This window comes from Oryzias latipes, chromosome 5, assembly GCF_053564925.1.
Source record: "Oryzias latipes strain Hd-rR chromosome 5, Olatipes_Hd-rR_3.1".
Taxonomy (NCBI): domain Eukaryota; kingdom Metazoa; phylum Chordata; class Actinopteri; order Beloniformes; family Adrianichthyidae; genus Oryzias; species Oryzias latipes.
The window spans coordinates 13,883,562-13,906,753 of NC_136241.1; the positions used below are offsets into that span (position 1 = coordinate 13,883,562).

The window sequence follows — 23,192 nt, forward strand, 5'->3', positions numbered from 1 at the left end:
CCAACAGCTGGGCAGACAGACGAGAGCTGAGGGCCTCTTGTGTTGGACATATTTTGCTTTAACAAGAGGGGTTATTAATCTTCTGACAAACCAAAGTTATGTCTGAATAAACCCCTTTTGTAATTGAGGCCAAACTTTATTAATTTCAATCATGTCTGAAAATCTTTGGTGTTGGACCGGACGGAAAAGGAAAGAGGGGAAGAAGAGAGAGGGATGCTAGAGAGAGGGGGGGGTAGGGGGTGATAATAGGAGGGGAAGGGGGATAAGACCATGAAGCAGCATACAAAAAGGGCGGGGCCCGTCCACACACACACTCAAATGTTATAAACACACCTGCTAGCTGCAAAAATGTCCACCTGTCGGCATGTACACAAAACAGATAGTGTTCACACACGCATACTTATGCCTTAAAACCAACTAGTGTGAAACATTTCAGTCATTCAGTCATGCAAGCTATTAGTGCAAAGGTGAGCTAACACCAGTGCTCAGGTGAGGTTTTATGTTCTTCTAAAATGGATGGTGGAACGTGAAAAGAAGGAGGGAGAGTGCCCAGCCATCCCCACCCCAAGACCCCCACCGCAGCAGCAGCGGCAGCCGGAATCCCCCCAACGCCACACGGGAACCGGCAGGGAACAACCGCCGCCCGGGCGACCAAGCCCGCCACCCAGGCCAGGGCCAGCAGGGCCGCCGCAAGGCCCCCAGAGCCAGAGGCCAGGGAAGCACGGAGGGAAAGAGAGCGCCGCCCCAGCCCAACCAGGAGAGCAGCCCCCCCGCCGCGCCGGGAGAACCCAACGCAGAGCTCCACCGGAGAAGGACGCCCACAGCCCCAAACGAGCACCCCACCACCACCCAGGAGTTCCGGGCATCCCCCCGCCCCAACCCCAGGTACGAGCCAGGACCCCCCAAGGGAGACCCGCTCCGCACTCCAGGCAGCCATCCGCCCGGCCCACGGTTGGTCCAGGGAGGAGCGAGGCAGGGGGCCCGCCGCCCCCGCCCAGGAGGGGGGAACCCCGGGGAAAAAAAAGAGGGCCCACAAGGGGTGTTATAAATATGGCCCGACCAGGCTCGGCCACAGTTGGAAATTTGGCGGGGCCCAGCACTCAGGAGCAAGGACCAGAACCCACCCCCCAGGGACCAGACACCTCCGGCTCAGATGTAATGTGAACTCCCCCACCGCGCGGAGAGAGCACCGCCGGGCCCAGGAAGCCGGCACCCCGGGGACACGGCCGCCGTTGCAAAGGGGCCCGCACCCCCCACCAGGGAAGAGGCAGGGGACAGACGGACCCAGGTCCCACCTTCCTTGCAAAATGTGTGTGCGTGTATGTGTGTTTGAGATGGTGTGTGTGTGTGTTTATGTTGGGATGTATATATTGAGGGGGGAGGAGTGTGTGTACTAAGGGGGGTGCAGTTAAAATTGGCGGGTAGGGCACTAAGGGGACATCTCCTGATTACTCACAGTGACGTCCCCTCACCCTCCCCACCAAGGGGCCCTAAATGTCTAAGGTGCGGTTAAAATTGGCGGGTAGGGTGCTAGGAGGACATCCGCTGCTTGCTGGCAGTGATGTCCAAGCACCCCCCCTACCAAGGGCCCTACATGTCTAAGGTGCAAGTAAAACCGAAAGAGGGGGGGCCCACTCCATACGGCAACCATAGGAGGGGGGCCACTGCCTAGTAAACCCCCCCCCCCCCCCCAAGGCTCATCGCAGGCTAAGCCCCCCACCCCCTCACCCTATTATGAGGTTATATGAGGAAGGGGGTAAGTTGGGGACAACTGATAGACTGTCCCCCGGTGGTCAAACAGCTGTCCCCCCCCCCCCCCCCCCCCCCCCGCCCAGCAAGGGGGCCAGGCCCACCCAGCCCAGGGGCCCCACCCCCGGAGGCGCCGACACCCCAGGCCCAGCACCACCCCCCCCACACAGAGAGAGAGGAGCCAGAAAGCGCCGGCCCCCCCCCGGAGCAAGCCCAGGCCCCCACCCCCAAACGCCGGCCCTAGAAGAGCTCTGGTCAGGCCTCGACGGGACCGAGGCAGCCAACCGGCCGGGGAAACCGCCGATGGCCTCAGCGGAGACCCCGACCCGTCAACCCCCCCTGCCCCGTACCAATAGTGGACCCCCCCCTCCCCCAGAATGCCCCCCCACAGGTCAGGGCCGACAAGACCCCCCACCCCACCCCCCCCAAGACCCCGCAGCCGAGGTGAGCTGAATGTTTATTGATAAAGTTCCAAATGTCTGGAAGCTCATTTGTTTGATTTACAAGTTATCAAAGTTTTATTTATTGATGGTTGGTTGGTTTGCAAGATCTCTGCCTCCATACTCTGCAGCCCGATGATGAAGCCATCGGTTGTCCCTGCAGCTGTTTGCTTGCATCCTTTCTTCCTCCACCAAAGACCAGATCTCTATGTTTGTGTGATGCTTTGTTGATCAGAAAGTGGCCCAAATGGCTCTTTCAGTATGAAAGGTTGCAGAGCCCTGTTTTAGCCCATCCAAGGGCCAATCACTCAACAACCCTTTGGCTTCTGGATTGAATCTAAAGTAATGAAAACTGCAGCTAGGTGCAGTTTTAAAGTAATCAAACCCGTTTGTTTCAACATAAGATGGTTCAATTATACAACCAAAATGACATATTTAAAGTCTAGTTTGAATATCTTTGTTTTCTGCCTCTTTTGTGAGTATTTCCTCCTAAAAAACTGCACGAAGGATTATTCTTAACTTCCTCCTTTGATTTTTTACTTGAAATTTGAAATACACCCTAATGGGGATCAATTGATTGGCACTTTCAGCTCTACAACAGCATAACCAAGTCTGTTTCTACAACTAGTACCATGTTTCCAGACAGTGAAGATCTTCACCCTCCAGTTAGACATTTACACGCATGCATCAACTTCAAAGAGATAGGATAATTATTTAAAAAAAAAAAAACTTAATTTGACAGAACTTACGGAGTAGGGCTGCTTTGCTCCTCCACAGCCTCCATGGCGCACTGAAGGGACCTCTGCAGAGACAGCAGCTGGCTGGACGTCTCTCTGAGCATAAACCTGGTGACAAACTGACCCAACACGCTGGCGCCCTGATACTCCTGACGGACAGGGACAAACACAAGGAGAAGCAACTCAGACACAGAAAGACTAGAGACACACACACACTCACAAGATAATACCGCTTTAAAAGCCACTGCAAGGGAAATGTGTGGGAGCATCAGTTAAATGGACTTATTATCTTGTTGTTGAATCCTAATGTAAAATATCAGGTAATATATATATATATATATATATATATATATATATATATATATATATATATATATATATATATATATATATACACAACATATATTAACAACAGATATTAACTTCTAGCTGCATAGCTGTGACAAACCGCATCCACTCAGCAGCGACAAGCTCCTTCTTCTCTATAGGACAAACACAGAGAAGGAAGGTGATCTAATTAAGACAAGATGAATGATTATGCAAAAATATTCAGAATACATCTCCCACTTCTTGTTAAATTAGCACTGCTGTTTTCTGACTTGTTACAATTGAAATTCCTCATTGAAGGGTGCTCACTCAAACTGTCTAAAACAGCAAAGATGCAGCTTTGACTTCTGAGGCTTTTCTCTATTCGAGCAGAAAACACAATCACACAAAAAGCTAGACTTCCAAACTACAGAGAGGTTTTCATTTGATTTTTTCCCCTGTTTTGGCTATACTGATTTCACATTTTTAATAATCTTTAACCCCTTGATGCCTGGATTTATTTCCAGCTATAAAAAAGTTTGTAATGCTTTTGCTTTTAAGTAGATCTAAATTGAGGTAATCTTGAAGCAGAAGAGATTTGATGCATATTTGTATCAATAGGCATCAAAGGGTTAAAAGAGAAAGCATAAAATAATCTGAAAAAGCAGTTTCAGAGCCTTAATGAGTGACTCCTGGTAATCCTTGTGGAATTGAGTGAAATGAAACAAACATTCTTTTATGGTCCTGAATATGTCATTTAAAAGATTTATGATTAAAACTTTCAGTCAATTATATTTCAAGTAAGCTTCCCAGTTATTTGACAAATGTGAACTGTTCGGCATTTGTGAAGCACTGTTTACTTCTCCAAATTCAGGAGAAGCAAGACGACAAGAAAACAGAAGCTTAACACCGTGTCACAAAGCCACTATGTACATTTTATGCATATTGCATGAATGAGTATTGGTCATGTGTGAATATACATGGAAAAAGTGAGAAAAGTTGTGAAATTTTCACAGACCTATCACAAATTAACCACATTAAAACCACAAAAGTATATGAATATACCACACAAAGAACACGCAAATCAATGTAAAACATGAACTGGGTGTGATGATTGGGCTGTTTATATGCAATTCAGCAGTGATTCGTGCATCAATTGTGCACTTTTAAGAGGATATGTGCGCCATATACACGATACAAAAGTTATACATCAGTGGTACATGAGTAAAAGTCCAATAGACATATGTGAAAGTCACAAATTTACGTATGCATCTTGCCAAAATCCCACACATCTGCATAAAATGTAAGTAACAATTGCGTATAAACTACGTAAAACACGATTAAACTGCATAATTCTCAACTGACCAAAAATTTTGAACAGCTCAAAACCAAATTCACGTAAAGAGCTGCTGGCCAAAACCCTCAACTGACATCTGCACACATTGACGAACAACAAACACAAAAAACACATAAATTACATATATTTGATTTGATTTGAAATGGTTTATTTCAAGCAATCAAATAGGAATAATACACAAAAACAATACAATCATCAGTTATACATTCATACAATAACTAATCAAACTTAGAATAAGTTTGATTAGTCTAAGAGTTGTTGAATCCAGGCGTCATATTTCTTGAAATTATTTGGCTCTTTGATTTATTATTGCATGTTGTTTCAGACGACCGTGATCAAACACTTCTCAGAGTCCTTCATGGTGTTCACAAACAGAACCTTGGAGTGGTTTGACATAAATCCTGCAGCCTTAAGTGTTCTCAATCTGCTTCTAATTCCTGAGAAGCCGTGCATGTTTGGCGATTTCAGCATTCCTTCTGGTCAGATGGTCGTTCAGATAAGCAGCAGATCTTTTCAGATTCCTCCTTTGATTCATCAGAGCTAGCTTGTGTTTTTGATTCACAAACCTGATGAGGATCCGTCTCCTTTCCCCTGGGGAGCAGGTGGCAGGTCTCGATGGTATTGAGATCCAGGGAAATCCCTTTAGACGTGAGAAATGATTCCACTTGGTGTTCCAGAGTCTCTCCACCGCTCTCCGTTTCAGAGCTCCTAGCGCTATTAGCATTAGCAATGCTAACTCCAGTTGCATTTAGCTTTGCCCGAGGTTTGATCGGTACTCCAGTGAGAATGACATTATTCATCCTTACTTGTTGTTCCACATCGTCCAGTCTTTTCTCCAGAATGTTGACCCGGTTATCTCGTTGCTCGTTCAGAGCGTGGAGCCTCAGGAATTCTTCCATTAGCACTAAGAGCAGAGTTAGCTTAGCATTCACTTGTTCCATAAAGGGATACAACGTGGCTTGGATATCATCAAGAGTCTTTTTAAGGTCTTCGTAGTCCTGGTTTTTCTTAGGGGCCATGGTCAGCTCTTTTTTTTGGAGAAAATCAACTTTTTAAGTCGTCTGAAGATAGTTGTAGAGCCGCCGTGAGCCCACACGCGTCCTGTGCTGTAACCCTAAACCGGAACTATATCGCACATGTATCATGAAAGAAATTTAATACGTGGAAAACACGCAAAATGTATAAGTGGCTGTGTGTCATGCTGACACTTGACATCTAAAGTAATACTAAAATAAATAAAAGATCTGAAATTTAACCGAAATGAACACCAGATTAGATGATGGGAAACTCAAACCATTGGCCAAGAGGCTGCAACTTTTGGCGTGTAAAGAGCCATTTAGTGAATTTTATTACCGACCAAAAACCAATGAGGGCTGCAAATTCCAACTTCACTGTTTAGAAAAATAAAACTGGTGGCCATTAAGCCTTTATGGACCATCGACTACCTCTCCAACAGGCCGCAGTATGTGAGGCTTCATGACTGTGTGTCTGATGTGGTAGTCTGCAGCACTGGGGTACCACAGGGTACTGTGCTCTCTCCTTTCCTCTTCACCCTGTATACATCGGACTTCACACACAACACTGACAGCTGCCACCTCCAGAAGTTCTCTGATGATACAGCCATTGTTGGGCGGATATCTCAGGGAAACGATCTGGAGTACCTGGAGGTCATCACCAACTTTGTGGACTGGTGTGCTCTGAACCACCTGCACATCAACGCCAGCAAGACGAAGGAGGTGGTGATCGACTTCAGCAGGAAACCACATCTGACTGCACCGGTGAACATCCAGGGCTTGGACATCGAGGTTGTGGAGGACTATAAATACCTGGGTGTTCAACTAAACAATAAACTGGACTGGACACACAACACAAATGCCCTGTACAAGAAGGGCCAAAGTCGTCTCCACCTGCTCAGACGACTGAGGTCCTTTGGGGTGTGCAGGACACTGCTAAGAACTTTTTATGACTCTGTGGTGGCTTCAGCCATCCTTTATGCAGTGGTCTGCTGGAGCAGCGGAAGCTCGGAGAGAGACAGGTATAGACTGAACAAGCTGGTCAGACGGGCCGGCTCTGTCCTGGACTGCTCCCTGGACTCCATCGAGGAGGTGGGTGAGAGGAGGATGTTAGCCAAGCTGACATCAATCATGGACAACCCCTCTCACCCACTGTACCAGACTGTTTCAGACCTCAGCAGCTCCTTCAGTGGCAGACTGCTGCACCCACGATGCAAGAAGGAACGCTACCGCAGGTCCTTCATCCCAGCTGCTATAAGGCTGTTCAACACCAGCCCAAGTAAATAGTCTTCATAGTTTTTGTTTTTTATTCACTGTACAAAACTGTATATACAGATGACCTCTATATACCTGCACATCTCTTTCCCTGTTTATTTATCTGAACACTCTTACTTTTGTTTATATTCTTTCAAATGTGTGTCTGTCTAACTTGTCATTACTGTCTGTACATACTTGTGCCAAACTCCATGCTACTGTGACAAGGAAATTTCCCATTCGTGGGATTAATAAACAAATCTAATCTAAAAAAAAATCTATTAGTAAAATAAATTGTGCCACACAGGGGCGAAGTGGTTTGTGATCTTGCCTCGTTTTGATTTGGAGTCTGACACAAACACAATTTTCTTTTTCTTTTTTTTTGTATTTAACCTTTATTTACCCAGAAAATGTCCCAATGAGATTAAGAATCTCTTTTTCAAGGGAGTCCTGGCTAGGGGAAAACAATAAATTACATTTACAAAAGATTTAAAACGTAAAATAAATAATAATGAAAGCTTATGTAAAACAGGTACAGTTAAAAGTGACTTTCTCCTCCATTCTCCCCCTGGATTTAAAAATATTCAGAGGAATGAGTTTTTTTAAATTCCAGAGTGTTCCATGTAGATGGGGCAGAAAAGACAAAAACCTTTTTTGCCATTACAGCTCTGGCTCTTATTAGGTGGTGCTATGTAACAGCTTTATTTTTGGGCCTAAACATATTTTAAAGGGAGGACTTTAAAATATGTTATTACATATTTTATATTACAATAAACAACCATTCTCTAAGTCGACAAGGTTGATTTTTTTTTTTTTTTGTATTTATTGAAAGAGGCTTTTATGTGTTTGAAAGTTTAAATACAAATTAGTATTTCATAGTATAAAAAATACTTTATTTTTTATATAAAACTGTTAATAATAGGTTAATGTTTTTTTTTTCCATTTTGCATTTGAATTTGCTTTTCTTTGGTCGGCTAGTTTTATTTTTAATCCTGTTTACAATCGGAGTTTGGAAAGTCAGAATTTGAGACTTCCTTCAGGAATTCATGCGTTTAACACAAATCCAGTCAGCTCTTCTTTACCGCCAGCAGACACTTCTATCAGGCTTCACCAGATGTCGCTTGGTTGATTCAGAGTTCTGCCATTTGGCTCTCAACTGATCCAAAAAAAAAGAAAGAATCAAAGAGCTCCCGTTTTCCATTGTGTTTTTGCTTTTCTTTTGTAAATTTAAAGGGGATTTGACTGAATTTGATGTGACCTGCCTTTGCAAATCAGACAGCTCAATTTTCTGATTTTAAACAACTTTTAATGCATATACTGTATTTTTAATTACATATTTTAAGTTGAAATATTTATTGTAAATAATTTATTGGGCAACTGTTCTTCTTTTAAAAGTCCATGTGAGATCTTTACTTTTTTAACAGTTCGTCCTGATTGTTTGGTTCCAGATCACCTGTGTGTATCATGTCAATGCTCCAGTTGAAGTTCACTATATGTGAGTCTGCTTCCATCTATAGAGGTCCTTTGGGCCATTGGAGTGTTAAATTACTGGTTCACGAGCAGGAACTAACCTCGGCACCTTTTGTGGTACAGCCTTACCTCCTTAGTTTTATCCATTGCCTTCAAAATGGCAATATTCAGGCTCTCCAGAGATGACAGGACATTTAAATATTCTCCGAGGTGCTGGGAAAAATAATCTGAAAAAGAAATGAGAAACAAACAAAGTCTTATGGCAGTGTCCTTTTTTTTCATTTAATAAATGAAGAATAAAAAGTCCAAACATAAAAGTAGAGAAAGAAAAAGAAGAAAAAATGTTTTTTTTAAATCAGTAGGTAGACCTTCAGGGAGCATAAAATACTAAATTCATTGAAAAAAAAAGCTTAACTTGCTTTATCAAATTACTCCTAAATACAGCAGACACAATGTGACTTCCCAAAAATTCAACTCATTCATCCCACTTTCACCACCAACGAAACTCCAAGAATAGAAGGATAAACATTTAGCAAACTAAATCTGAGCTTTAAAAACAAGGAGGCATTGTATCGTGGAAAAAGCAGTGAGATTCTACCGACATCAGATGGGAAAAAAAATCTATTTAATCAATTATGCAGAAGTTTCGTTCTTGGCAAAACTGCTATTTACAAGCCTGTGACCCAATTCTTCACTTTTTATTAGTTCATCTGACGCATGCCCCATAAAAAAGACCAATAAATGTCGTTTTTTTCTTGTAGACGAAAAGCAGAATCCTCTCTCCAGCATGTAAATATAAAGAGGCCATCTGGGTAAGTTAGCTCAGGATAAAGCTCTAAATATTTAAAAAGCTGCCATTCTCAGAGTAAATTCCATTGACCTGCCACCATTTCAAATAGCTGTGATCTTTTTTGTTGCTTCAAACACACTATCGGGTTTTTATTTCCATATTAAAAGTCGAAAAAGTGATGGCAGTCTCAAATCATTTGACTTTCAAAGGTGTGGGACTTGTGTGCTTTGAAGTTATCCGCTATAGCCCTTCTGATGAACTAAAAATATCCCCACGCACTGACACACACTGAAGTCTGTGAATATTTAGCTTAAAAAAAGGAACTTCTTATCATGCCGAAACAGAGAACAGCACTCTCCCACCAACCTGATAGCTTGTCTGTGTCCAGATTGCTGCGGGGCAGAACACCAGAGAAGAGGAAGGAGCAAGTTAATTAGGCAAATTCAAAGATGAACCGCTCATCTTTTCTGCTTCACAGATTTAACAGCATTTAAGCCTGGCTGGGGTCACATCAGGAACAATCCTCAGCCCAGGATTACCCTTTCCAAAAAAAAAAAAAAGGGTCTTTTTGATGTGGAGGATAGGACTGGTCCTGGCTGTTCGGCTCTTTTAATTAAAGCCCGGTACATGGATTTAATTAAGTTAGACAGGCCACTTTAGTTAAAATAATGCATTCAGTCCTGCAACTTTGATTTATTTAATAAAAAAAAATTAATTACATTTTAAGTTTTCTTTTAGCTCTCAATAGACACGTTATACCTATTTTTCCAAAAAGACATGATTACTGCTGTGACATGGTGAATGCAGACTTTGTTGCATCCTCGATTACTTGTGGGGTTTTTAATTTTTTTTTTAAGGTTGAGCAGCTAAAGGCAAATAAATCTGATTATATAAAATAAAATAAAATGAGAGTTTTAATTCAAAATTCTTTATTGTAGCCACAAATCTGGGTTTCCCTGTGCCGGTCCCAAGCCTGGATAAAAACACCGGGTTGTGTCCGGAAGGGCATCCGGCATAAAACTCTCTGACAAAACCACTTTCACATCAGTGAAAGTTGATTCGGTGTGACAGTACGCCGAAAGGTGAACAACACATTCAAAATTCTTCATGTTACTTCAACAAAGATGTGTAGAGGAAGGCAGATTTCGAAATGGTTTCATGAATACAAATACCAAATCCATCACAAGCAATAAAGAACACCTCCTTCACAATGAAGCCTGAAACCATTTCACAGAGGGTCCAACATTCACAGCGCGGATTAACATTTCAAAAAATGAGTTTTTGAAGCAGCATTGGGCTTTGTGTCCAAAGGACGGCAGCTGATAATGATTTACTGAGCTTTAGTCCAGTTGCAGGCAATGCTTTAGCTCAGTCGCCCCCCACCCTCTGCAAAGCATTCAGATTCTAACTGGTGACTTTCTGCAGTGAATGCAGATTGACGACTTTGGTGATGCAACGTATGGCGCCCAAATGAGAAACAAAAACAAACATCTCACTTATTCTGTCGGCCGTCTATGGAGTAGAAAAGCTCCTGTAGCTCCTCAGTCGTCAGGATCCCATCAGCAAAGTAAGCATTGAACTCTTCAAAAGACAGCTTACCATCATCTGAAACATAGAAGGATTGGATCAATTAGCTATTTTCACAAATAAACATATTTGCAATTGTTTTTTTCTGTGATAATTGCTTTTCTGTAATTACGTTTTCAGTAATTTCATTCATTCATTCATTCATTTTCTTAACCGTTTTATCCCTTTCGGGGTCACTGGGCTGCCGGAGCCTATCCCGGCCACTTGTGGGCGAAGGCAGGGGGGACACCCTGAACAAGTCGCCAGTTTGTTGCAGGGTAGAATGTCCTCACTCACACACCCATTCACTCCCGCACTCACACCTATGGTCAATTTAGAGTTGCCAATTAACCTATGAAGCATGTTTTTGGATGGTGGGAGGAAGCCGGATACCCCGGAGAGAACCCACGCATGCACGGGGAGAACATGCAAACTCCACACAGAAAGGTCCCCCACTGATGTTGTGTTTTTCACGTCCTCCAGCCGGGACTTGAACCGGGGGCCTTCTTGCTGTGAGGCAAGAGCGCTAACCACTGCGCCACCGTGCAGCCCTCGTTTCCATTACGTCGTTTTCAGTAATTTCTTAACAATAATATTGGAAGAGTTCATCAACTAATCAAAACAAAACAAAAATCTAAGACAAACAAAACCATCCTCCATATGGAGGGAGGTGGTCAGTTTTTCCATTACGTCAACTTGTTTTAGTTTTTTTTTTCCAGTCTTTCATTCTTGGCGATTTAGTATTTTTCAATTCATTGGAAAATAAACTATCACACCAAACAGATATGATGGTGCATTTCCTTTTTAATGATTTTTTAAAGTTTCTTCTTTAACTAGAATAAGAGATCAAACATGGATTTTTGTGGTTTCTTATTTTTCTGCATTTTCTCCAAAATAGCAATGATGAGAACTGTTTGATGAATTTAGAAATGGCCATAGGCGTATAGAAGTAGCTCATTTTTTTATTTAAAAATGTCTCCATTGCCGACTTTTAAGTTGTTGTTTTTTTTTAACTTGTCCTGTCCAGCAGCTGAGCAAACAGATGAGAGCTGAAGGCCTCTTGTGTTGGACATATTTTACTTTAACAACAGGAGTTATAAATCTTCTGACAAGCCAGAGGTATGTCTGAATAAACCCCTTTTGTAATCGAGGCCAAACTTTTTTCATTTTAATCGTATTTGAAAATCTTTTGTGTTGGACCGGACGGAAAATGAAAGGATGGAAGAAAAGAGAGGGATGTTAGAGAGGGGGGGGGGGGGGTAGGAGGGTGATTATAGAGGGGGGGGGGTGTAAAACCATAAAGCATAAAGCAACAAGTTGCTGGATGTTTATCATTACGGTCAGGTTCAGATGTAATGCAGGTCTATAAGGGCGGGGCCTGTCCACACACACACACCCAAATGCCACAAACATACTTGTTGGCTCCAAAAATGTTTCCATGTCCACATGTACACAATAAAAATAATGTTCACACACGCATACCTATACATTCAAACCAACTAGTGTGAAATTCAATCACGCAAACTATTTGTGCAAAGGTGAGCTAACACCTGTGCTCGAGTGAGTATTTATGTTCTTCTAAAATGGATGATGGAATGTAAAAAGAAGGAGAGACAGTGCGCAGTCATCCCCACACCGAGACCCCGCCATAGCAGCAGCGGCAGCCAGAACCCCCCAACACCCGCACGGTAGCAGATAGAGAACAACCGCCCCCCGGCAATCACATCCGCCACCCGGGCTTGGTCCGCCACGGGGGCCCCCAAAGCCAGAGAGCAGGGAGGCATGGGGGGACAGAGAGGGCTAGCTCCAGCCCCAACCAAAAGAGCAGCCCCCCCCCCTGCCGCGCCAAGAGGGCCCAACGCAGGGCCCCGCCCCAGAAGAGCGCCCACAGCCCCAGACGAGCACCCCAACACCACCCAGGAGTTCTGGGCATCCCCCCGCCCCAACCTCAGGTACGAGCCAGGACCCCCCAAGGGACACCCGCCCCATGCTCCAAGCAACCACCCACCCAGCGCACGGTTGGTCCAGGAGGCAAGGCAGGGACCAGCCATCCCCGCACAGGAGGAGGGCACCCAGGGGAAGAGGAGGTCCACAGGAAGTGTTGTAAGCATGGACCGACCATGCTTGCCCACAGCCTGCCCCCCCCCCCCATCACCCTAATAAGAGATTACATGAGGAAGAGGGTAGGTCAGGGACAGCTGGTAGACTGTCCCCCGGTGGTCAAACAGCATGTCTCCTCAGGTCTCCTTAGCCAATCCCCGAAGCGCAGACCCCCCAGGCCCCACACCACCCACCCCACACAGAGAGAGAGGAGCCAGAAAGATCTCTGGTCAGGCCTCGACGGGACCAAGGAAGCCAACCAGCAGGGGGACTTTTAACATTTTCATAGCAGGTTGCACATAATTCATCCCACACATTTTCTCTTATAGTGTTAGATTTTAATTCCCAATTTTTCCTTGACTCCATGGGTAGTATATAATGATCGGCAAATGAAATATCTGGCAGGGAATGTGCCTGTGATGACTTTTTTTTGTAATCCTGGTCTATAAGACTTATTTCATAAATTCTTAGTAAGATGTCTATAGGGGGTCGTTATAATGCAAAATCAGCTTTTTAAGCTTGTAGGTGTATAATAATGTTAACTCCTCACAAAAAACAACCCCAAAGAACTATTTTGATCCATTCACCCATTTCTGAGTATTCCTCTAAAAAGTCAGTGCTCTGTGCACCAGCCCCTTCCAACCCTTAAAACAAGTGGGTTCTCATATTGTGACATCACAAAGTGAAGAACAGCCCCTTCCAGGAAGAGTCTGCGCTGCCAGCACCGCCCCCAGGCTAACACACACAGCCACTTTCTCTGTGTAGCTAGCAGTGATCGGCAAAACTTTTTTCCAAAGCTCCACAACATGCACATCCATCTTTGCAAAAGTTTGTATGTTGTTTGTTTTCGTGGGCTAAACGCAGACACGCTGCCGAGAACCATCTGCCTTCTCTTTGAAAAAACTTCACTTTGATTTACAGATTTATTCCTTTGAATCAAATTTTGCCGTCTGCTTCTCCCAACTGTAACCTACGGTTAAACATGACAGGGCTAAATTTACATCCTCATGTCACTGCTCGTGTTGATTTTTGGGAAAGATTCCTCCCTCTGGATTGTCAGATTTAGACAGACAGCATGATTCTCTAAAGTGACACGTGTCCAATGGATGACTAACGATGACCATAGGCAGCTTTGACAGCTCTTGGCTGCATGTCTTCACCAAGTGACTGCACGACTTCTTTTTTAACCTTTTGACGTTATTTCATGTCTCCTCTTTGGGTTTAAAGGTTGTCTTTTTTTTAAACAACAAATTCACATTTTCTAATACCTGAAATGTAATACACAAGAAAAATCCAGATTATGGGTATGGATGTGCGTCAGCGCTTGCGGCAATGATCGACGTGTGACGCGCTGATGCATTTAAAGGCTGTTTCTTCCTGACAATGTCACACCTCATTTTACACGATGGGCAGCGGGGCTTCATGCTGCATATGTGCTTGATCTGCCTCCACTCCTGTCTCCCATTGACATTATGTGAAGCAGCATGGTATAGCAACATTCAAAGCCTGCAGAGACACAGAAACGTCTCAAACAATCCTAACAAGAACTGCCCTGCAGATCGATTGAAGGTTGTAAAAGTGTTTAGTCTTTGAAGACAGGAAAAGTCTTGCTCCTGCTCTCGTTAAAACATTTTAGGTCTTCATTGAATAAATCCCTGATGGATGTTTCTATTGCATTTAGAAAACTTCCCAGTGTCCCTGAAAATGATGTTATGAATCTGGATCTTCAAGTAAAAAATAGATCATCATGATTTTTAATGAACTACAAAGGATTTGGGGGGCAGAATCCAAAGTTTTGTAACCCAATTAGAAATTTATAGCTGCATCATCCATCACTGTGCCCTGGGTTTTTGCATTAAAGACCTGAAAAAATATAGCTAATAGGTCACATGCCAGATTGATCTCATTTGCATTTAAAATGAAAAAACGTTTTTTTTAATTCTCATGAAATAAGAGCGCACTAAAATATAATTGACTTATTAGTCTTATTAGAGCAGCAGCAGATCCAGAAGAGATTTAAACCCAAATGTCAGCTGATGCCTTTGGATTAATGAATCATGCATGGGTCTCCCAATGACACATAAGCTCTATTGGCAGATCTCCCATTCTGAAAACCCCAGCATGCACGGCCTCAATCATTTCTGTGTCACTATGATGACTGCAAACCAACTGTTCTGTAACATTTTCTCAAATGTGCCGTTTAAGGCAGAATCGTACCATCTTAATCAGAGCAAATACTGTTGCATTTAAAAAACATACAGATACAAGTACTGTTTACTTCACAGATGTTCATCTTTGAATTGAACTACAATCTGGAAACTCTCTGCATGTGATACATTGTGATAAAAAACAAAGAATGAGGCTAAAATCCTGCTGAAGCCTAAAGCAAAAGCAGCAAGAATTTCAAAAACACTTAGCTATGTCAAAAATGAGGCCGTGTTACTCAGCCACTACGTACGTTTTGCACATATTGCAAAACGTACGTAGGCGACTGTTGCGATCTTGTTTGCACTGATTAAAATTGGTCATACGTGAATATATGTAGAAAAAGTGAGACACATTGTGGTCTTTATGTGAAATGTTCAGACATATCACAAATATACCATGTTAAAACCACTGCAGAAGTAATAAACCACGCAAAGATCACGTAAATCAACGTAGAACATGAACCGTGCGTGATAATATGCAATTCAGTAGTGATAGATTTGTCAATTACGTAATTTTAACGTGATGTATGTGCAATGTAAAAGTTATACATTATTGGTGGGTGAAAAGTTTGTTAGACATACGCGTGGAATAGTCGTGGAAAGCCACAAATCTGTGTACGAATCTCACAAAAATTGCTAAGATTTACGTAATAATGTCATATAGAAAACGTAAAATACGGGTAAACTTCGAAATTCTTAACCGACCAAAAATTATAAACAGCTCAAAACCAAATTTACGTAAAGATCCGAAGAGACGAATGCAAGAAACACTTACGAATTGCATATATCACGCGTGTATCACGAAAGACCAATATTTCATACATAAAAAATGTGCAAAATATACGTAGTGGCTGTATGGCCTTTAGATCATTTTTTTAAAAGTGGCTTCTAATTTCTGTGTTTGAGTTAAATTCAAACAGGAACGATGAAAGTAAACAAGAACCATATCAGAAAAGTGAGGAGGTCCTGTAAAGTAGGGCACAAAGTAGGCCGCACTCATCTCTCTCCAAAGGTTAGTCCCAATACAGACTCTCCTAAGTGGTTTATAAATTCCCCACAAATGCATCGCAGCCTCAGTAGCAGCAGTGTTACAAAAGGAGATGGTTTGATTTCTTCATGGTGAGCTCCTGTGGACGACGCTGTACTTAAAGCTATTACCGATGGTGGTATTCTTAGTATCAGTGTTTTCCACCAGTACCTTTTAGCTTTGCATCTTCACTTTAACTCATGCGCTGCCTTTAGCTTACAGATTTGGGCTCCTTTAGCAGTCACTATACTACTAATGGTTTGAGCCGACATCATTTTTCATTCTGACTGGAGCTGTTGTCAGGAAAAGTGACGGTTCCTTAAAAGTTAAGGTAAAAACAAAGTTATTTCTTCAATAGGTTTTTTGAAAAGTTGATGAAATAATCTGCAATAGAAACAAAGTTTCTATTCCAGAATTGTACTTCCCGCTGCAGGATGGCCTGCAGCGGGAAGTACAATTCTGTGTGTGAGGAATAGAAAGCGATTGGACTAAAATGCTTTTTATAACAATTCTCCGCTATTTCTGACGGGTTAAAGTTCAACAAATCTACTTTTCCGGAGCTTTCATCACTTGCGCTTATACTCCGAGGGCACTGATTTATTGACAGCTGAGCTCCGAAGTCAAGTATGTAAAAATCACATCAGAAAAATGCTTTGCAAAGGCGGCTCACAGAACAAATAGTCCTCTTTCAGCCCATTGCTTCACCACTGCGACAAGAAAGTGGAAAATATGCCATGCTACACAGGTGGGATGCATCTGAATTTAAACTAAGCTGCCATCAGTCCATTTCTCATCCAGAATAAAATATAAATAATAATACAAATACTGGTAATTAAAAAAAAGGTTTTCCTCAAAATGAAAAATTCTCTTGACCTTGTTTAGTCCATCTTTCTTAAGGCAAAATCATCTTTGATCGTAAACCATGCAGAATTTTTATTTGTCTCAACTCTCTATGCTTAAATGCAAGTCTAAGGCCATATTCTTCCCCTACCCCACTGGCTTCTCCTTACCCCTCCAATTGTAGGGGCATTTAGAGGAAGGGTTGTCTGAAAATGTTTTTTTTTAAAGGGGCACCGTTTCGGCAGAGGGATGCTGAACCCTCGGCGCACTGCAACACAGACAAAAAGTGCTTTTCTTTACGTGGGTGTCCTCTGATGTACACAAGTTTACACTTAAATGAAAATGATGGATTTTTGTTTTAGCATGGCCTTTTTGAAGTTATAAAACTGATGTTATGTATTTCAGAGCCCTGGCAGCTATGCGCTATTGATGACATCATAGAGTGGGAGCAACGCCTGAATTCGAAGACAATATTTTTCCATAACTCTCTGTTCGGAGGACTAAATGGAGGGATAAGGAGAAGCCGTAGGGGAAGAATTGGGATTCTGCCTAAATCTCTGGTTGGGTTCTAAACATCCCAGATGAAAACGTTAGAAAGTTTTAGTAGTAGGTTTAAAGGTTGTCATCTGGACTTAGTTTTTAAAGTTGAAGACGTTTCACCTCTTATCCAAAAGGCTTTGTCAATTCTGAATTCATGATTTTCAGAAATCGCCACATTCCTGCAAATTTAGAAATAAAAGTTGCTATTGATGATCATGTTCTGGAAAGAGTCATTTAAATCAAGTTCCTTGGAGTAATTATGGACGACAAAATAAGCTGGAAACCACAAATAAAGCAGGTCAGAGCTAAACTTACTAAAGGCATGAAGTGTTGGGAAAGACGCACCATACACTCACTCACAAAGCACGTTTACTACTATATTCATTCATAATACTACCATATTTACAGTACAGCGTAGAAGTTTGGGCAAATACTTATAAAACAAACCTACAGTGTTAACATATCTTACAAAAAATAGCTATTCGAATTGTTCATGGAGTGGATCATGGGACACATACAAATGCTCTATTTTTAAAGTCGGGTTCATTGAAACTATGGGATCTAGTGAAAGTGAAGACGGCTCTCATTATGTATAAAGCCAGATACAACTTACTTCCAATAAACTTACAGCAAATGTTTACAGACAGAGACGCGAATAACAATCTAAGAAAAAAACTGAATTTCCAATAGCAGTGGATTCGCACAACAAAAAAGAAGAAAATGTGTTTATCAAATTGTAGTGTGGTTTTATGGAATGGATTGGATGAAGGTTTAAAACAAAGCAAAAGTTTACACGTATTCAATAAACCTACAAGAAGTCACTAATAGATCTTTATAAGGCCAGAAACGGTTAAAAAAGATGTCACTCTGCAGTTGCCTGCAAAATTGTACCGTGAATGTTTTGTACATATCTGTAAATTGAAATATGCGCATCATCAGGTGTTGTAAAAAGGGGTGGGATCAGACAAGATTTCTCTTCAACCCAATCCTTTTCTGAATTTCTGAACACTGAATTGTCTTATGTCTTTTAAACCACTGTTTTGATTTTTCATTTGTGTTTGAAATAAAGAAACTGAAACTGAAACAGTAAAAAAAAGCCCTAAAAAGTCAATTTTTACGTGCACATAGTGAGAACTGGCGACAGATGCACTCCTACAGCCTGTATGGTGGGCAAATCTTGTGTGAAGAGGATCAGAAGGCGAACACAGATGTACAGATGGAGCATATATGCTTAACAATATTCATTTTTTCAAATTCACACATCAATGTGCCACATGAGCTATTTATCCTCTATTTCAACACATTGAAAAAATATATATCACCAAAAATTACTTTAAGGCTGCATGAAAACACAATTACCATCAGATTTTTCAAAGCATTTTGTTTGTAGTGTAGAAAAGTAAATGCATTGGTTACAGACATTTCACATACCATATTTTAAGCACTATAACTATACTAAACTTACAAGCCCTAATATTTTTTAATGAAACAAGAGGTTGTGTTCTGGTTGTGTTGTCAAAGTGATTTTAAGAAATACACAGCCCTCTGTCAAAATACTCGGTTGGGTGTTATTGTGAAAATGCTAATGTGGCAAACATTTAACCATTTTAGTCTGTTTTGTTGTTTTTTTTTTTTATTTTATTTACGAGTTACAAACAAGTTCTACATGTGAACACAACTAATATAGGGTGTGATTGATACATTTACTCTCAGCATATTTAAAAGGACTACATCATGCAAAATCAACTTTTTTTTGTTTTTAAGTGTATTTCAATGTAATTGCCTTGCAAAAAAACAACAACCCCAAAGCGGTATTTTGATCCGTTCACGAATTTCTGAGAATTTCTCTAAAAACTTGCGCTCTGAGCATCAGCCCCTCCCAATCCATGAAAACGAGCGGGTTCTCACATTGTGACGTACATAAGTGAGAACAGCCCCTTCCAGGACTAGTCTGCAATACCAGCGCTGCCCCCAGTCTAACACACACACCCACTTTCTCCAGGGAGGTAGTGATGATCGGCTAAAACACTCTCGTTTTTTATGCACATTAATTTTTGGAAAAGTTCGGATGTTGATTTTTTCCGTGGGTGGAACGCGGACATGCTGAGGCCGACTCTAGGTTGATGTCATGAAATGAGCAGCACCCAATGCTAATTTTTTTGTTCTTGTTTTGATTCTTTCATTAAAGTGGGTTATTTCCATCAACTCCAATCTCCTGCATTCAGTTCCAACCCAAACGCCATCCCTGATGAAACTTTTTTCCCCCAGTAGATCTCAAACTCTACCTGATCTCATTTTTTTGCAGCTGCCTGTTCTATTCTGTTGAGCACACCCTGCCTGACAAGTGAGCAGACCGTTTTAAGAAAAGTATTTTCACAAAAGCTAATACTTTCCAGGAGTTATGAGACTTTTTGACACCTTTGCTGTGCTTCAGTTAGTTAAATGTCGAATATGTTTGACAATGAAAGCCTGCAGCAGGAACTATTTTAATGATTCCCCTCTGCACACTGATCTTTTTGCTTAACGATAATGGATTTGATCTTTTATTTTCCTTATTAATTACATCTTTTTTTCACCCGTGTGTGTGTTTGGAATGCATTATGAAGGCTTTGTGGGAATGATCCTGTCCATTAACATTCAGGAACCACTCTTACTACAGCTGCTCCTATGCGACATCACTTCTGGCTATTTGCGCAGTCAGTAAAGGGTTTTCTGCAATAAAATGATTATTTCACTATTTCACATAAAAACAGAACACTTGTTAAAGGAGAAAAAACCCATTTGTGAACTCACTGCAGTGAGTTTGAGCCATATCGGTTTCATCTGTCACTTTACAACTCAGAAGAAGTAAAAACTGCTCAACGGATGTACACGTGGAAATTTAGACTGGGAACAAATGATTCATCCCTGCGGATGAATGCTTGCTTGCAATTATGATACAAATTTAGCCAAAAGCACATCTTGCATTCATCTCCAATCCACGCTAAGTCATGTGCAAGCGTCTTTATTTCAATGAAAATGTGGAATTTTGATGAGGTACACAAAAGAATTGAGCAACTTAAAGAAACAGATCTTCACTGACAGACAGATCTATAAGCTTACTAAACAAGTGAAGGGATATGAAGAAGTAATAATGAAGGTTTCACTGAAAAAGATGCAGAACCGTTTACTCACCGTTTTTGTCAGCTCTGCGGAAAATCTGAAAAGTAAAAAAAAAGGAAAATCGTTACGCTTTTGTTAGTGTCATGGAAGTAGGTGCTAATTATTTACAGTCATGAGAGATTTTGAATAGGTGGTTTTGTGCCTTAAGTGCACTAATCTTGTTGGCAATGATGAAAGAAGAACACATGCATTTGCATGGCAGTTAAACTGCAAGTGAGTCATGTTTTGGTTTTCAGAAGCAAAACAAGAGCAGCAAAGAGGTCAGAAAACCATTATCCTGCAGGTGCTTCACACACAAAAACCACTCATGTTTTTTTGGGGAAAAAATGTTTTATTAATGCAACTGTTGCATCAGACCCTTTCATTTTTTTGTTTGGTCCTTTTAAAAGCTGCGTGACGAATGTGATGGAGAGCTTGTTTTAGTTCCTGCATGCTACATGTGAAAGTGCATGTAATTGAGATTTGGATTTTTTATTCTCTATTTTGTGTACACTAACAAGAGAAAGCAGCCTTGTTGCCAAGGCAACAACTAATAGATATCCTGTTAAACTGTTATAGTTTGTAATTCTACTGTGGCAAATGCTTTCAATGGTGTTTTTGTGAAAGTCTAAACGATTTTTTGGTTTTTGGTTGAAGTATTATCCTCATCACTCAACACTCCTAAAAAAAGCCATTTATAACTACTTTGGTTATCAAGTAAACTTGTACTTGTAATAATGTGTAGCTACAAAGAAATATGCCATCACCTAAAGTCTAAGAAGGCGAGTGTTGCGATCTTGTTTATGCAATAAGCAGGAGGAATGTCATTTTTGTTTAACATAACTTCTGAACATTTTCAGTGGAGATACTTATCTGTCACGTCCTATAGAGTCGCACACATTTATAGAAAAAATGAATGTAAAATTCCAAGAAATCAAGAATAAACAAGAAATCAAGACAGCTAGAATTGTTTGACATTAAAAGAAACCTACAGAAAACCCCCCCGGAAAAAAGAGCTTTTTTTTTAAATAAATGAAACCATTAAGAAAGTACTAACAGCTTTAACTGTTCTTTTAGTCTTGCATATTTAATTGGTGGAATAAATTCTAGTTTTAGTTTTGCTGTTTTATCATCTGGCAAAGAATTAAGAGAAGTGAATATTTCAAGTTGCACATATTTCTTTTCTTTTTGAATAATCCATCCAAGGACAACACTTGGACTTCCGGATCGAAGCCCATTTAGGTAACTGAAGCCAGGAACAGATCAACAGTCTAATGTCAAAACTTTACAGCAGAAATTAACTTATTGAAAGGGCCAATATCATGCAAAATGAACTTTTTGAACTTGTCAGTGTATTATAATTCTATTTCCTCAGTATAAACAACCCCAAAGTGGTATTTTGATCCATTCACACGTTTCTGAGTATTCCTTTAAAACCCTGGGCTCTGAGCACCAGCCCTTTCCAATCTATGAAAACGAGCGGGTTCTCACATTGTGACGTAGATAAGTGAGCAACAGCCCCTTCCAGGAAGAGTCTGTGCTGCCAGCACCGCCCCCATGCTAACACACACACACACTTTCTCAGCAGAGCTAGCAGTGATCGAGGAAAACTTGTTTCCTTTTATATACACAATATGCACATTCATCTTTGCAAAAGTTTGGAGAATGACCGTTTTTGTGGGAGAAACACAGACAGGCTGCTGAGGCCGGCTTTAGGTTGACATCATGAAATGGGCGGCACCCACAAGGAGCAATAGGCGGTGCCTCAGAGATGAGTCGTCTTACTTCTGGGAAGGGAAAATGAACTGTGAAATCAACTCATATTTCATTAAAAAAATTATTTAGTGTACCGAAGGTAACGCATTATGATTTATATGGATATAGTTTGCTCTGAAAGATATAACATGATAGACCCTTTAAAGCAAAATACCTTTTGAGCTTCACAATTTTATTTGATATTTGACAGTAACAATCCACACAGCTAACAAGCTGGGACTTTTGATTGACTTACAACTATAAATACTTTCCCTCTTCTGTCTTACTGGGGTCACTGCACTTCTCATTACGCTTGTTTATTCCGCCAACTTTCCTTTTCAGCACAGTGATGACCACAGCACACAAAACCTGGCTTTAAATAGATCTTTCAGACCTTGGTGAGTCATAAGTTCACATTTGTTGTCTGCTCGATGGCAGTCATTTAGCTCATCTTGTCGCTGCGGTTCACATCTGGATTTTGGTGACTGTATTCGGGGAGCAGGTTACAAAAGGGAAAGCTTGAAGAAAAAAGTATATAACTATAATCGGAGTTTTTCCAGATATACTGTCCTTCCAGGTAGTGTGAAAGCTGAACTAATGTTCTAAGTCCTGAACATAGAACTGCATCATTCTCTTAGCTCGTAGAGAACAGTGGGGTTGGTTAAGACTTGAAGAGTGGAGCACACTGCAGCTTTGTTCATTGCAAATACAAATGTGTACATTTGGATCGCACTATGAACACTTGAATTACAAAACCAGAGAATAATCACCAAAAAAACGTGTCCAGCCCATAAATTAGGATGCAATGAACGGCGTTAAAACTGCTTCCAGCTTCTGTGAGACTCCATCTACCATGACTTTGCAATCTAGCACCTCTATTGGTTTGGCAGTAACTCCTAA

The 23,192-nt window shown here is 41.3% G+C and overlaps 1 protein-coding gene across 1 annotated transcript in view; it reads right to left on the reverse strand.

The window, feature by feature from the left end:
* Nucleotides 1-23,192, reverse strand: part of necab3 (N-terminal EF-hand calcium binding protein 3) — a 44,085-nt gene that overhangs the window by 17,066 nt on the left and 3,827 nt on the right. Inside the window, exons 2-6 of the mRNA XM_023954912.2 lie at nt 20,571-20,595; nt 10,613-10,721; nt 9,483-9,508; nt 8,456-8,553; nt 2,939-3,075 (exon numbers count right to left, since the gene is read on the reverse strand). Coding sequence (XP_023810680.1) covers nt 2,939-3,075; nt 8,456-8,553; nt 9,483-9,508; nt 10,613-10,721; nt 20,571-20,595 — 395 coding nt within the window. The remainder of the gene's footprint in view (nt 1-2,938; nt 3,076-8,455; nt 8,554-9,482; nt 9,509-10,612; nt 10,722-20,570; nt 20,596-23,192) is intronic.